This window comes from Mobula hypostoma, chromosome 15 (genome assembly GCF_963921235.1).
Source record: "Mobula hypostoma chromosome 15, sMobHyp1.1, whole genome shotgun sequence".
In the NCBI taxonomy this organism is placed as follows: Eukaryota; Metazoa; Chordata; class Chondrichthyes; order Myliobatiformes; family Myliobatidae; genus Mobula; species Mobula hypostoma.
This window is the reverse complement of record NC_086111.1, coordinates 11,804,133-11,820,364: the sequence shown is the minus strand read 5'-3', so window position 1 is coordinate 11,820,364 and position 16,232 is coordinate 11,804,133. Positions and strand designations below refer to the sequence as shown.

The following is a 16,232-nucleotide window of genomic DNA, read 5'->3' as shown; positions in this document are numbered from 1 at the left end:
TATGGGGGGAAGGCTGGTACAGGGTTCTGAGTTGGATGATCGGCCATGATCATACTGAATGGCGTTGCAGGCTCGAAGGGCCGAATGGCCTACTACTGCATCTATTTTCTATGTTTCTATGGATGCCATTGGACTTTAGGCAGGAAAGAGCCGTATCGTCCGCTAAACTTCGGTGAACAGCAACGGGCGTCACAGTTCCCGAACAGTGACCCATCCCTTTAAGATGTTGCGTGAGGTATGACGTAATCACGTAGCGTGGACGTCAGAGCCGCAGTGTTTACAGGGGACTGTGTACTGTTCGCCGAGCCCAAGGGGAGGAGGAAGAAGCGCGAGCCGAGCGGAGCGCAGCGCAGCACGAGCCCCCGAGCGGGAGAGCGAAGCAAGCCGGCGCGAGCCCAACGGACGAAAAGGCCGAGGCCACTGCCGCCATGTACCGGGCCCTCTACACCTTCCACTCGGCCGAGCCGCATTCGCTGCACTTCACGGCCGGCGAGAGCTTCGTTATCCTGGAGCGGAGCAATCAGCACTGGTGGCTGGCGTCCAAGAGCAGCACCGGGGAGGTGGGCTACATTCCCGCATCGTACATCCGCAAGGACGAGGTGAGCAGCAGCGCATCACATTAGTATTCAGTGGAGCGGCCCTTCCACCCACTCACTGTACTGATGCCGGCCCTGGGCTCTGGCTCCCGGCGCAGTTTTTGCCTTAGGATTCGGGTGCTTGTAGCTTTTCCGAGTGTTTAGTAGCTGCAGGGCCGGAGGCCGCACGGGATGGTTGAAGACTGTCTGTGGTGTCAGGGGGACGCTGGAGTGGCTACTGTGTGTGTGTATGTATAAACCCAGTGTGTGGGGGGGCGGTTACAATGTGAGTGGTGTCCCTCTGTGTGTGTGTGTGGGGTTATGATGGGAGTGGTTTCCCGGTGTTTTTTTGGGGGTTACGATGGGCTTGGTTTCTGTGTGTGTGTGTGTATATAGGGTTACAATGGAGTGGTTAACCCAGTAGTGTGTGTGAGGCTTACGATGGGAGTGGTTTCCCAGTGCGTGTGGGGGTTATGATGGGAATGATTTCCCTGTGTGTGTTATGATGGGAGTGGTTACCCAGTGTGTGTGGGGGTTACGATGGGAATGATTTCCCTGTGTGTGTGTTTGGTGGGGGTTACGATAGGAGTGGTTTCCGTGTGTGTGTGGTTATGATGGGAGCGGTTACCCAGTGTGTGTGGGGGTTACGATGGGAGCGGTTACTCAGTGTATGTGATGTACAGAGGGAGGATCATGGGGGAGGTACTCTAGATATGTAGGGTTTGGGTTGCAGTAAGAATGGGTTACCTGGGGGTTATAAAAGGGATCAGTTAATGGGGTTGGCATGCTGTGGGAGTGGATTACCTGGGAATATTTCAGTTGCCCTGGGGTAGTTGATCTAGCATTTTCTAGAGCATTGGTTTGGGATGCTTGGGTCTTTGGTGGTGTGAGTATTTTCTGAGCTTGTTGTTGTAGTTGTCTGTAGGTTTCTTAGGATTAATGTATTTGGGATTAAGGTATTGGGTGCTCCTGTAGACCATGAGAAGTCTTGATAGGTTTAGAACTTGAGTGGAAACATGCCGTGTTGAGGTGTTTCTGGGGCATATTGTTGTTCCATTGACCTGGTGTTTTGTTGCTTAGGCTCCTGAAGCCAGCTGTTCAGTTGGAGGACTTGCTGCTATGGGGTGGGAGTGCATTGGATTTTGATTTGTGCTCCCTTGGTTTTTGGGGGCTGTTGTGGTCCCATTGTTTTTGAGTTTAGGTGATGGTCAAAATATGGGAGATATGAAAGTCTGGCAAAGTTAAGTGTCTTTGACATGTTTTGCATACTCTTGAGTTTGGTCAATGTGGGCTATGTATTTTGTCTGGTTTTGAATGTGGTTCTATATGGGAAAACTATGGACATAATTTCTGCTGGGTAACTTGCCAATGACACTGATCTATTCTTGTGTGAAAGAGCAGGATATCACAGTGAGTACTTTTTGCAGAAATGAAAGAAAGCTGGGAAATTGTCAGACAAGTTTCTTTTTGTTAGTGTTTTGAACATTTTGTTTCATAACTGTTATATTCTGATTCTACGTGTGATGTGTTCGACTTTGTGACATTGGTTTTGCCTTTCATAAATGATCTTGTATGCAAAGCAATTGCGAGTTGTATTGAGAGAATGAACAATGGCACATGGGAGATGCACTTAATGATATGCTTAAATCTAAATTGCAGTGCGTCAAAGAATCAATACAGTCAACTTTAATATATCCACTTGTACAAATGGTACCTTTACTATTGGATTACAGCAAACATATTTGTTTTGCATAGCTGAAAACCTTTTATCACAGCTTGTGGTGTTCACAATTTAAATATATACTCACATCTGCAATTGAGAGAACAGGTGTATCAAATTTATTTTGTAATAAGATTTCAGTCCAATCAGGAATGAAGTTACTGTTAATGACATATACATTTGTGAAATATTTTACCAAGAGCTCACTTATGCATAGTGTTTGTGAATTATGATACTTGCACTTTGTGTGAAAGAAACACGTTTTATTTACTGTCACCAGTGTGATATCCCAATAGTATATTGTTAAAAGTAGAAGCAGATGATGTGCAGATCATAGATTTTTTTTTACTTCAATGACCCTGGTTCACACAATCTTGCAGTAGTGGCTATTGATACTACAGTTGGGTACAGTTTATCCGGAGAATTAAATTGAAGGCATTCCCGAATTTGTCAAAGATCTAATTGATTAATAATTAGGGATTTGTTCAGGTTGAAATTGTACTGGGGTATTGATGTCCAAATTTACATTATGATACTGCATGAATTCTTAAGAGAGTGTACACTCTACAAATTTCTGAAAGTTCAGTTGCTGTGTTGGAATTTTTGAAAGCACTTGGTTAACACTGTGCTTGAATTAGTCTTGCCCCTTATTTTAGTATAGAGCTTTTGTGTTCTGTCAACACATACAAATAATTGAAGCTGGAAGAAGCATGTTTAGCATGTATTTATTTTGTATTTCTCTGCATCTTGCAAGTTAATTTTCTTAGTTGCTGTCTATCAAAGAAAATCAGTTTTTGCTGATGTTTTAAAATTTTGTTCTATTAACTTATTTCAGAGTTATAATTTTATTTAATTTGCATTGCTGGCTTGCGCCTTTTTTAACTATGTTACTCATTGGAGCTTGATACAAAGATTTTGTGATTGTGTGTTATCATGAATGGTAAAGATGTATTACTTTTAGATCAGTTTGGTTTAAAAAATAATCACAAGTAGATACTGGAATTAAAATCCTGGTGAAAGTTTTTGGAATTAATAGTTAATAACAATTGGGATCAATTTGTCTGCCATGGATAGGAATCTTGTATTTATTGAGGATATCTCACTGGTGACAGTGAGTTGCCCATAACTCACAAATGCTATGGGCCAAAGTGAGTTATGGTAGCCCTTTGCACGAATGTACGCGTTTGCCTGGAACTCTTGGGTCACTGGTGAGGTATTCTGCATTATTCTATGGGAGTGAACACCCCCTTCAATTTCCACACACCTTTTACCAAGTTAAGTCCATAGTGCATCTGATGGGGCTCAGCAGATGCTATTGTAAAGATATTCATATTTGTAGTTATCTACTTCTAACATTTTGATGCCTGCAAATAGTGCCAACATTGTTCACTCTCTTAGAATTAAAAATCCAGATGATGATGATGTTAAATTTTGACCAAAAAATCATAGTATGTAACGGTTAAAACTTTAAAGTGGGGGTGAAAATGTGTCTTTTAATGCAAATTCCCTCTTTTCCTGAACAAAAAATAATCAGCCAGTTCATGATACTGAGTAATTCAAGGGGAAATTTTCCGATTCCTGTTCTCTGCTTATTTCCTACTCCTACTGAAGTGAAAACCTATCATCCCCAGTCCCTCTCCCCACTTACCCATCCCTTTGGTGATTTAATGAATGGAATATCTGATCTTTGGTATAAAGTAGTAACTGGCTGACCTTCTTAAAATATGAAAGGTAATTTAAGGTGTTGCTGCCTGAATTTACTGGGCAGTTGTGAATATTGACCCCTGCTTTACTGTTAAATGTATGCATGTTAAATGTATTTTACCAAAGTGTTGGCTATTATTGCATGTTTTAAATTGATTTAACTTAGTATTCTCCTTTTGTTCTGTGAACATTTAAAATTCTGTTAAATCGTATTTTAACTTTTTTTTTCCCAAACTGTGCTGTTTTCCATCTACATATCTTCATCTTTTTGTTTTTGTTGAATATTTTTCCACTTCCAACTTCAAGCAGATTTAAAGTAGTTTTAAATTGCCATTAGTAAATACTACTTAGAGGTCAGGTGCTCTATGGCCCCAACATCAGCTGGTACAAAACTATGAATCTTTGCTATGGTGTGAAATTTAGGAGATCTGGTAACATTCGGTTATTATTGAAGAGCCTCAAAGACCTGGGTTATAAATGCCAACGGCAAAGGTGTTACGGAGATAACACATCATTGCCAGTTTACTATTCATTCTGTGATTCTCATTCAGGCTAGTTTTAAAGGTATGGACTAAATGTCAAACGCAGAGGACAGTATGTTAAACGATTGTATACCGGGTTCATATTTGCCATTGCCAAGCTATACTATGTCAGTCGAAAAGTTTGTTTGGAGCAAGAATTTTGAGGATTTCAGTGGCTCTGTAAACAAAATTCCACAGAGTACGTGAATCGTAATGGAGAGGGGAATATTATGTCTCTGGTGTGTGATTTTTTCGACTAAATTTATGTTTTAGTTCACGTGGATTTTTCTAGGTGACAGCAAATGCTTGAATTGCTCAATAAACAATTATACTCACTTTGCTCTCCAAGCACAAAATTGAGATTGTTACCACTCGATCATTGCTGTAAATTTCTCTAATACTAATGTATTCCTGGTTTGGATTTGTATTTGGAACAACATTAAACAGTTTTTGCAGATGAGCATTCTCATTGAAATTGCTTAATGTATTTTGCATATTCAGAATATGCTCTGCCATTGGAAATACACATACATAAACTGTGAAATTGAGCCAAGGTTCAGTTCTTCTGCACTAATTTCAAGAAACTTGCCCTTTGTAGTCTATGTATTTATATGATGAACCTCTCGTCAATAAGGAGTTGGTTGCTATTATTGAAGACTAAACTTGGAATGAGGTGTATGGAGGTTGTCCTAAAGTTGGTATATTTTAATCCCAATTTTCAGTTTATTAGAACGATAACTGCCTCCCTAAATTATCTGATACAGCAGCAGTTTACTTTCCAAGATGTTTCCTAATTGCTTTAGCTTGCTTTTCTCAGTTCGCATATTTCTTGTGTCTTTTGTGTTGCACTAGTTTCCATGCTGTTCTTGGATTTTTAAAAATCTGTTATTAACATGACCACTCGCGAGTAACTGAGTATACAATTCCTTAGATTGATTTCTTGTCTCAGCTGGATTTTATTGAGGTGGCATCAGATCAGTAAGGGTGCTAGGTTGCTCCTTGTGTCCTTTAGTTAAGGAGAAGCAGTTACGTATTCTGATGAATATCAAGTGCTCCTAATTTTTGTGTGCATGTTTAGCATGGCTGAATAGCACATTGAAGTGATGATTAAAGACAAATACTGGCAAATCACACTACCTTTTGTAATATATTGCAATCGTAATTATTTGGGCATCATGAGGTATTGTTCCAGCCCCAGAAGATGCCATTAAAAGGACTGGAGATAGTTGTTGAGGAGTAAAATTATACTTTGATACTAGCATAATCTATACTGGAAATATTGATGACCAGTAGCTTGAACTGTTGGCACTGAGTTTTAGATAATGATGATGAACTTTACTCTTTGTGATCTATTGAAAGACAGTTTTGCATGGGGAAACTGGAGTTTAACTTTTATCACTACATAGTGATAAAGCTTTTGTCAATACAATTATAACAGAGATTAAATATAAAGGAAGCATAACGTGAAGTTTTTTTTGTGAGATGAAAGTCAATTATGTTCAATTAGAGACAATTGCATGGGCTTAAGGAAAGTTATTTGTGATTTATACTTGCGCAATTCTTGCCATTAATCTGTTTAAAGGAGGACCTTTAGTTACTGCATAACGTGTTTCATGATAGCACAAGTACTTTGAAGGTGCAGCATGGACTTTATGATTTGAAGTAATAGTTCTGTTTTGAAAAAAATCATATTTGGAGATTTAATTGGCATGCTTTTCCACTGGTTTTTCAGTTCTTGAATTTAAAAAAACCTTGACCTGTATTGCAGATGTGGCATCATAAATTGTTGATCAGTGAATATGGTGTCAGATCAAATAACCCAAGTAATTCTCTAATGGGATTCCTATGGTTTTAATTTACAATCATTGTTCTCAAAATAGTTTAGATGAACTTCTAATAAAATTAAATTTTCTGCTAAAATAATTGAATGATGCTAGTGAAGAGTTTAAAAAAATTGAGGCTTCACTATTCTCATTAGTGGCAAACCTCAGTTTGTAGTTTGCAGCCCATTTCACAGTAATTGTCTCCTTTAGGCTCTAGACTTCTCTGCTCCTGAAAAGTAACTGTCTTGTTTTTCTATGTACCATGTAAAAAGTGTGTGTCATTCAGACCATTAAGCCTATGGCGATTCTTTTTGATCATATCTGATCTGTACTTGAATTCCATTTACTCACCTTTGCTCTGTACATCTGGCAGTTGGCTGTCAGAAGACTTTGGTGCTTTTTCATTTAAAGCTGCACTTGTGTTATTGTGCAGTCTCAATGGTCACATTCTTGTGTTGGCCTGGTGGGTTGATTTAAATGGGTAGACACATTCTGCAGGTGTGGTCATTACACTGATTTTGAAAAAGTTTAATTCTCACTCTACAATTATATTCATTTCTTGTTCAGGTTGACATCAAAGTTTTTAGGTTAAATTTGGAATAAATGTATCATAATAGACCGTGCAGTACAGGTGTTAGCTAGTATCTGGGAATATTTGAGATGATCTTGCTAATTTTTTTAGTTTTGATGCTGTTTGCTTCTGAAAATTAAACCAGTAAGTCAGTTCTGGTCCACATTATATGAGGACAGCTATGATTTCATTCCTCGCTTGATAAGAGGCACAGGACAATCGTTCCAATCAGTCTTGGGAGTTTGTGGGATATTTGTAATTGTAGGTTGCAATTTTTAATATTATCTCCTGTAATCTGCAAGCTGTATTTGAAGGTTTTAACTCCAATAAATATATCTTGCATTGCATGTATGGAAAATTATATGCAACTTGACCACTGTAGATTTGATATGCAATATGTTTTCAAATCAAGATTTTGGGTGGGAGACAAGTAGGGAAATGTACCAAAAAGTTTAAAAAAAACACTTCAGTTGCTGGATATTTGCTAGAAACAATCTGTAGCATCTGTGGAAAGAGAAACAGTTGTTTCAGGTCAATTATCCTTCTGAATTTCAGTGTCTTCAGCCTGAAGCATTAAACTTCTGGAAACACAGCAGGAATTTCATGACTTGCTGTGCTTTTCCAGCTTTTTCTGTTTTAATTGCAAGTACATTCTTATAATGTGGGAACAGACAACATAGTTTGAAACTTAAGTTTCTTTCAGCAATTATTCAGTGAGTTCGGATCCAGAAATGTATTCTTGAAATTAGGCCTACCTAATATTCTAAGTTGTAGCTCAAATGGTTTTTGTGACCACCAGTAGTGATAATTAACAACAGGAGAAATATCAGTGAAAACCCAAAATTATGACTAAATGGCCCATTTTTCTGTTTATGATTTATGATTATGAAGACGCGTAGTCCTCTTTTATGGTCATTTAGTAATGCATGCATTAAGAAATGATACATTATTTCCTCCGGTGTGATATCACAAAACACAGGACAAACCAAGACTGAAAAAACTGACAATACCACATAATTATAACATATAGTTACAAACAGTGTAACAATACCATAACTTGATGAAGAAGTCCGTGAGCACAGTAAAGTTTGTAGATTTTCTTGACTCCCTGAATGCATGGGGAAAATGCATTTGGGATGCTAGAATAGAAGAGGGAAATATGCATGTCAGAGCTTTAAATCTTGGCTTTCTGGCATAAAATGCAGTGTAGATAAGGACAATGTTGCTGCAAACAGATTAATGCGTACATTTTGTGAAGCATTGTTTTGTGGTCACTTGTCCTTGCAGTTCCTTGTTGCCTGTATTGAAAATGAGTTGTGAATTTTATCTTACAATGTAGGCTGCGGTCAGCTGTAATCAGGGCTCGAACTGTTGTTTAGTTTTGATCTTTTTTGGTGGTGTTGGGGACTTAAGGAAGCTTTGCAGCTACAATGGGGAAAACTGCTGAAGCATATGAGAATCGACAAATGTATTCGTTGACAAGATAAGCGACTTTGGAGGAACTCAGCAAGGCTGTGGAAGGACCATCTGGTTGTGATGTGCAGTTGTGACGCTAAAAGGGTGCAAGTTAAGTTTTGACAGGTAAGAGGAAAATAATATATAGTGTTTTTTAAATGTGTTTTTATTCCTTTCAATGAAACTTAAATAGTATTGCAGGATTGTAAAGGATTTGAAGGCACCATAAAACTTGATGCACTCATTGTAAGCTTTAAGGTTTTCAGTGAACATGGCAGATCTTGAAATTTAGGGTAAAGAATGAGACGTTCCAGTGGTGTAGAGAATGGCAGCTAATAATTAATGGTAAGTGATAAGATATTGTGCAAGGGTTGTGAAGAATTGTGATGAAATTGATTGTGAAAGTTTATTTTAGTGTTTGGAAGTATGTGGTTAAATAATGGAAAATTTAGTTGATTGAATAAAGGTAGCAAACAGGTTTTTTGTTTTTGTTTTAATTTTGTTCAGATAGATAGAATTGTGTGTGTTTTAGTTTTCATAGTTTCCAACTCTGCTATATGTAATGATTAGATACCAGGAATTCATTTCGAAACTTAGGTCTTGTTGATATTACATGGATGGTTCCAATTTTGTAGCTTTCCGACAATGAGTGTCTATGGTTACTATGCTTCTAGTTTAACTCATTTAGGATTGGTTTTGAATTGTAAGAATGGAAAGCTTCAAGTACTTTTTATTTAGGAGTCCATATCTGTGTTGAGTTATTAGTGGAAAAGCCAGCAGGTGAAATAAATCAGATTATTTGAAAAGCAATTCACCATAAGAGAAAGGATAAAAACACATTTAAAAAGTATCATTCTTTTATTTAAGCATTTCGTATTTTATTTTTAACTTCCATGTTTCACATTTTTCCAGTTTGGATGGACATACAATGCATCGCTCTATTTTAGAATTGTTTCACCGTAACACTACAAGATCACATGAGGTAATAATTTTGATTTTTTTTAACAAAAGCTTTTAAATCAGTTTTAAAAGTGATCTTTTGAAATGCAATTTCCCCATCTTTCCTTTGCAGAATTCTGAAGGGGATTGTGCTAATGGTCATGAAATTGATGAAGATGAAGACAAAGATAAAAGTGATAATTATGCCAGTTGTTTTGATGATGAACTGAAGGAAAGTTCCTACTTCGATTATGGAATAATGAAAAAGTGTAAAGGAAGTAACTGTGGGCTCAAATCGTGGATTCAAATGGACCCACGGCTCTCTTGTTTTCTATATGATGAGCAGCAGAACAAGTGCTATTGCAAGTAAGCATGAAGTATTTAAATAGCAAGTAAGCATAAATATTTATCAACAGTACTTGAACATTCATTGTTGAGATTATGCACAAAATACTTTTTTTTGATATGTTCTGTTTTAGAGTTTGTGTTGATAATAGCATTACTGATACAGAGTGGACAAGTGGTAGGTCTCAGCCACAAGGTGGGTGGAAAAAAGATTACTTGCTTCGCCATCTGGCCAGTAGAGAACATCTTCAGGCACTGTCGGTGCCTATAAGTGCAGCCAACTGGGAGAAGGCACTATTTACTGATGCTCTCAGTAGTGACACAAAAGAGGATGTTGTTCACCTCCTCAGAAATGTTCTGTGGTTAATCAAGGAACAGTTGCCCATTTCCAAAGCTAAAAGCCTACACAGGTAAAGACTGTTTTCATAAATCTTTTTTTCCTCTTTATTGTTACTGTCTTTGTCTCATGTAAATTTTTCATTTTAGGTTAATAGAGAGCCATGGTCTATCATTGGGTAGACGCCACAGAAGTAAAAATTACAGCTGGCAGTTTGTTGCAGCTCTCAATGAACCTGTTGAGGCAGAAAACCTAATGGCATTAAAGCAAGCAAGGGTTCATTCTCTGATTGTTGATGAAAGTTCAGATATTGCCACTGAAAAGCACCTGATGATGTACACAAAATTTCTTGCAAAGGTAAGTCTTAATTTGCCTATGCTGTAGGGAATTATTATTGATGCAGTTTTAGTAGCCATTCAGCTAGAAGCTCAAAAATTTGACTGCTCCTTCCAGCTGCAAACAGTATTTTCAAAGTGAGAAATTCACCATGAGTACATTGTTATTTTCTGTTGGATTTTAATAACATTTCAAACATTGCCTGGATTGCTGTATTGATCTAAAGTGGTGGACTGACACCAATATTCCAAAATTTTTTTCTACAAAAGATTAATAGTTGTTGGATATGTAGGATGACATAGTACTCCAGATAACTGAAATGTGACCTCCCCAGTTTTTATTTGGCTCCTCTCAGAATAAGCAATAACCTTCTGTTGGTTTTCCTGTCTGTAGCTGTTCCTATCTCAGTCATTTTCAAATCATGCCTTGGAGAATCCAGATCTCTCTAGAGTTGGGGCAGCTCAATCTCTTAGCATTGAGATTTTTATTTTTCTGTCAAACTGGAAAATTTCACATTTTCCCGTGTTTGCCAGCTTCTTGCGCTCAGTTGTATCTTCTAGTGTCCTTTCCTACCTCTTCGAATTTGGATAGTTAGGATAGTTCACAGAATTCCAATAATTGCAATGACTGTCAGAATTGTGTATCTATTTTATAAAAACAAAATTGTGCCACATTTTAGGTCATCTTTCCTATGTTTCCTGCTCTCCTTTTGGATTTTGTGGATATGAATGTGTATATGTTTTAGTTACAGCTATAGACTTAATTGCCAAGTGCAGGTGTCCCCCGTTTTTCGAACGTTTGCTTTATGAAACCTCACTGTTACGATAAAAGGCAGTGCGCGAAGAAAAAGCGGCGCGCGCCCCAAGCAGCCGCTCTCCCCCAGATTCAGAACTACATTGTCGCTGGTATTGCTTAAACACGTGAGCACCAGTTTGCAAGATGAGTTCTAAGGTATCGGAAAAGCCTAAAAGAGCTCGTAAGGGTGTTACACTTAGCGTAAAACTGGACATAATTAAGCGTTTCGATCGTGGTGAACGAAGTAAGGACAAAGTGAGTTTGGCTTGTGGAAGTTGACGAAGATGATGTTGAAGAGGTTTTGGCATCCCATGACCAAGAACTGATAGATGAAGAGCTGATGCAATTGGAAGAGGAAAGGATAACAATCGAAACCGAATGCAGTAGCGAGTGGGCTGAAAATGAAGTTGTCCAGGAACTGAACGTGAAGCAATTGAATGAGATTTTGGCTGCAGTGATAAAGTACGACTTTAATTTTGAAAGGGTAAGTTGGTTTAGGGCAAATTTGCAAGATGGTTTGAGTGCTTACAAAGAACTGTATGATAGAAAAATGCACGAGGCTAAGCAGTCAAGCAAGCCTTCCACATCAGCCACAGCAGACGACAAACCTCGACCTTCGACACTGAGGCAGGCAGACATAGAAGAAGATGACCTGCCTGCCCTGATGGAAACAGACGACGAGATGACACCCCAGTGTCCCACCACCCCAACCCCCGGGCCGCGTCGCCTCTGATCTGGATCGACATTTACGTGCCGGGCGGCACCTAATTAATTAGCTTGTTTATTTCGGCTTTTTTTCTTAAAGATGTGCTGGGTGTGTCCCGGCTACCGCTGCATTCTCTGCAACCCGGCCACCGCTGCACCCCTGCATGCTTCGCGGATCGGTGTTGGTCGGCGGCCCGGAGGGTGGGGGCCACTGCACCACCCCAACCTCTGACGACTCAGCCTAACACACCATCATCAGTGTGCTCTGCGCTGTCTTCCCAATTCCGGTAAGTGATACTACACTGTACATACATTATTTCTACTTTATATAGGCTGTGTATTTTTATGCGTTATTTGGTATGATTTGGCAGCTTCATAGCTTAAAGGTTACTGGAGAGTGTTTCTGCCGACAGCGCTTGCGTGAGATTTTCGCTACCGAGAACAGTGTGGCAATGATTGTAGAGAAGTATTTCTGCTTTATATAGGCTTTGTATTTATCATATCATTCCTGCTTTTACTATATGTTAGTGTTATTTTAGGTTTTATGTGTTATTTGGTATGATTTGGTTTGTTATTTTTGGGTCTGCGAACGCTCAAATTTTTCCATGATAAATGAATGGTAGTTGCTTCTTCGCTTTACGACATTTCGGCTTACGAACCGTTTCATAGGAATGCTCTACCTTCGGATGGCGGGGGAAACCTGTACTGTATAAATCAGTATTTAGCTGAGCTTGAGTTATTGATTCTGTTTAGACATTTTATATCTTAATTTTAAACTTGCATTACACATAGCAAATGACGGCAGAACATTTTTCCATTTAGTCCCTTAAAGCTGGTTCTAGTCCCGTGATTACACCTGATGTATTACCCTCACTCCTTCCACATCGAGATGTGTCTCCAACAATTGTAATTTTTTGCTTCTGCTACTCTCCTGGCAGACCATTGCTCTTCCTGATTGAACTTTTCTTTCCTCATGAAGTTGGAAGCTTCAGCATCGCTGGAGCAGCCTAACATTATATGTTATTTAGGGATGATATTTCTGAGACACAGCCATCACAGTGTTGGAAACTTCTCCACATGGCCTCAATTTGAAGCATCTGTTTTTTTTAAACTAGTCTGGGTAAATATTTACTATGTTAATTACAACATAGTCTGCAGTGAAGATAATTGCTAGATCTTTAATATTTTATAATGCTTATTTTGTCTTTAAGCATTTATGCAATGAATATAAATTCTTTCCTAGGATAGGTGGTTGTTATGTCCAAACAAGTGATAGTGTGCATTTCCTCATGTATCCGTTGTATTAGTTTGGCTGATTTGACTATCAGAAGGCATTAACTGTAATAGTTTCATGATCAATCTGTGTGCTGCTGCAGTTCTAAGCTAGTCTTCTAACTTTCAGTCATAATGTTATGTGAAATACTTAAATATTTTAAGGTAAAGACAGATTGCTCAGGTTATTTGATCCAAGGGTGTTTATCTTCTGTCTGACAACATGTGAAGTTACTCGCAGTGTATACTTGAATTTCTATCACCACCTTCAGTCAGTCTAGTCATGAATGTTTAAGTCTGTTTATTCTTAAAGCATATATTAGGTTCCTTTGAATCTGTTTTATTATAACCAAGAGAGCCAGGTTTTCAAGTCTTGTCTTCAATATAGAGTGAAGTACAGGTAATAATGTTTGGTAATACAAAGCTGGTAATACAAATTAGAGCAAATCTTTTGACATCAGATTAATTCATGTTTGCCAGTTTCTGGTACTCCAGGTACTTTCTTGAATCTCTAATGTTCTCTTTGATTCCTGCAACTGCATTGACCTTGAGGGACACATAATCTTTGAATATGACTGTAATCTAATAAACTGAGCAGAACACCTTGTATGGTTAATCAAGGCAAACCAGTTAAAGATTGCTGGATATTTTATGGGAGGACTCAGTTTGGAATTGAAATAATCTAAATGAGTTTGTTTCTTGAGGTCATTGTCATGACAGAAAGGGCAGAACGTAGCATTGTTACTTGGTCTCGAAGGCATTTAATAGATTTTCAAAACACATTGACAGAAGAGAACTGGAAGTGGAGGTATTCTTGTAAGAGAAACTGGCAGCTAAAAATCAAAAACTGAAATCTGAAATAAAACACTGGGGCGCAATGGTGACATAGCATTTAACACATCATATTATAGCTATGGGTATTCTGGAGTTCGGAGTTCAATTTTGGTGCCATTCTGTAAGGAGTCTCTGTACAACCTCCCTGAGGAATGTGTGGGTTTTCGCTGGGTGCTCCAGTTTACTCCTGTGGTCTGAAGACTGTGGAAGGTTAATTAGTCATTTTAAATTTTCCCGTGATTGTTAGGGTTAATGGGGTTTGTGGCGCGGTATGGCTCAAAGACCTGGACGGGCCTTCTCTGCTGTATCTCTTTTTTTAAAAAAAGTTGCGGTACTTCTGTGGCAAGAAGAATGGAATTAATGTTTTGTGACAAAGTCTCTTCAACAGAACCCTTTTAGTTCAATAGGTTTAATGGGTAGCTTGGTATCATCAATAAATGCCAAATCAGCTAAATGCTGAAATGTGGACTTGATATGGCTAGTTGAATATCTAATCACAGCAGCTTGTGATTACACATCCTCTAGTTATAAATGCTTGGTTTATAGAAAACTTGTACGTATGAATGAGCATTTGGAAGCCAGGGAGGATGGCTGCTGTGGGGCTTCATGCATCTTCTACCATGTGTGAACCTGGTTTATGGCAATATTGCATCTTGCAGAGAAATCTGATTGCGTTACACTCTGGTTAAACTGCACTTGTTCTTTCTTAGCCTGTATTTTTATTTAGACAAATTGCCATTGGTTACATTTTTGGCTTGTAAACTGCTCACGTTTTACACTGCCAGTTGTATAATCAGGGTTTAATTTTTTTGCTCCTCTCTGTAAGGAGTTTGTACGTTCTCCCCTTGACCACGAGTTTCTCCCCAGGTGCTCCGGTTTCCCCTCATGTCCCAAAGATGTATGGGTCAGGTTAGTGACGTGTGGGCATGCTATGCTATGCTGGATGATTGACACTTGCAGGCTGCTCAATGCAATCATGGTTTTTATTTGATGTGAATGACATATGTCACTGCGTGTTTTGATGCACGTGACAAAGCTAATTTTTTTTTTAGGTTATGAAAACTTCTGAGAAGCAGAATTCTGCAGCTCAGGGAGGATTTGTATCTGAATATCAGCTTACCCTTAGTGCATTGCTTCCACTGTGGATTGAAAAAGAGGAGAGATTCTCTATGCTTTCCTTCATAAGCAACTGAGAGATTGGCCTGTAGTATTTTGGGTCGTCATACTTACTCAGCAGAATGAATTTTTTGCCTTAGGCCATTCTTTTTAGGGACCTATTTGGAAATATGTATGTTGCTGTAGAGATTCCTAATCCAAGTTCATGAAATTGTTTAGATATGTTTAGAAAAATAGAGGGCTATGGGTAACCCTAGGTAATTTCTAAAATAAGTACATGTTTGGCACAGCATTGTGGGCTGAAGAGCCTGTATTGTGCAGTAGTTTTTTTCTTATGTGTCTGTATGATTTGGGATGGTTGATATGTTGCTGGGATTGCAGCAAAAAAGACAAAAGCATCATCCAATTATGGAATCTTTGTAGAATCTGTGCTCCCTATCATTTTATCACATTTTCACCTGTTCACAAGTTCAGATTGTTACACCAGCCTATTTTTGTTTTAGACCATTAGACGTGGGAGCAGAATTTGGCTATTCGGCCTTTTGAGTCTTCTCCACCCACCATTCCATAATGGCTGATCTATTAATCCCTTTTGACCCTACTCTACTGCCTTCTCCCTGTAAACTTTGATGTACTGACTAATCATTTAGGGTGGTTTGGAATTACATTCAGTGGCTTATGATCAAAATTCAGGTAAATTTATTATCAAAGAATGTATAAATTATACAACTTTGAGATTTGCTTGCTCATAGGTAGCCACAAAGCAAGAAACCTGAAATAGCCCAATTTAAAGAAAAAAAAAGACTAACACTCAAAAGGAAAAAAATGTACTTTTTTTTGGAAGCTGAGGTTCCTGTTTTTTTTATGTATCCGATACATAGCCAACAAAACAACTATACTTTGAAGCCATTTGTTTGTCTCACTTATGCAGCATAAGCTAACCAGTTCATATGTAGGGATCTTGTATGAACAGATTGGCATTGCTTAAAGGAAAGTTCAACAGAAACTATAATTTCATCACTGGAGACTGAGCAGGGATCCTTATTGATAGATCATTTCCACACTGATCCAGAAAGTGATTGTGGCAGTTTTCTGCAGGTCGCACATTCACCAGGTCCTTGTCATGATTGTCTGACTGTTTTTGATAATTTTGACGTCCACTTCAGATATTAGTATCTTCATCT

General features: G+C 38.4%; 2 protein-coding genes across 5 annotated transcripts in view; both read left to right on the top strand.

The window, feature by feature from the left end:
• The first annotated feature begins 268 nt into the window (after positions 1–268).
• LOC134356693 (NCK-interacting protein with SH3 domain-like) overlaps positions 269–16,232 on the top strand; it is a 279,402-nt gene continuing 263,438 nt past the window's right edge. For all 4 annotated transcript variants that reach the window (XM_063067734.1, XM_063067733.1, XM_063067731.1 and 1 more), the window contains exon 1: positions 269–599. In XM_063067734.1, coding sequence (XP_062923804.1) covers positions 429–599 — 171 coding nt within the window. In that variant the 5' untranslated portion in view covers positions 269–428. The remainder of the gene's footprint in view (positions 600–16,232) is intronic.
• LOC134356694 (uncharacterized) overlaps positions 9,553–16,232 on the top strand; it is a 38,033-nt gene continuing 31,353 nt past the window's right edge. The window contains exons 1-3 of the mRNA XM_063067735.1: positions 9,553–9,700; positions 9,788–10,063; positions 10,140–10,347. Coding sequence (XP_062923805.1) covers positions 9,681–9,700; positions 9,788–10,063; positions 10,140–10,347 — 504 coding nt within the window. The 5' untranslated portion in view covers positions 9,553–9,680. The remainder of the gene's footprint in view (positions 9,701–9,787; positions 10,064–10,139; positions 10,348–16,232) is intronic.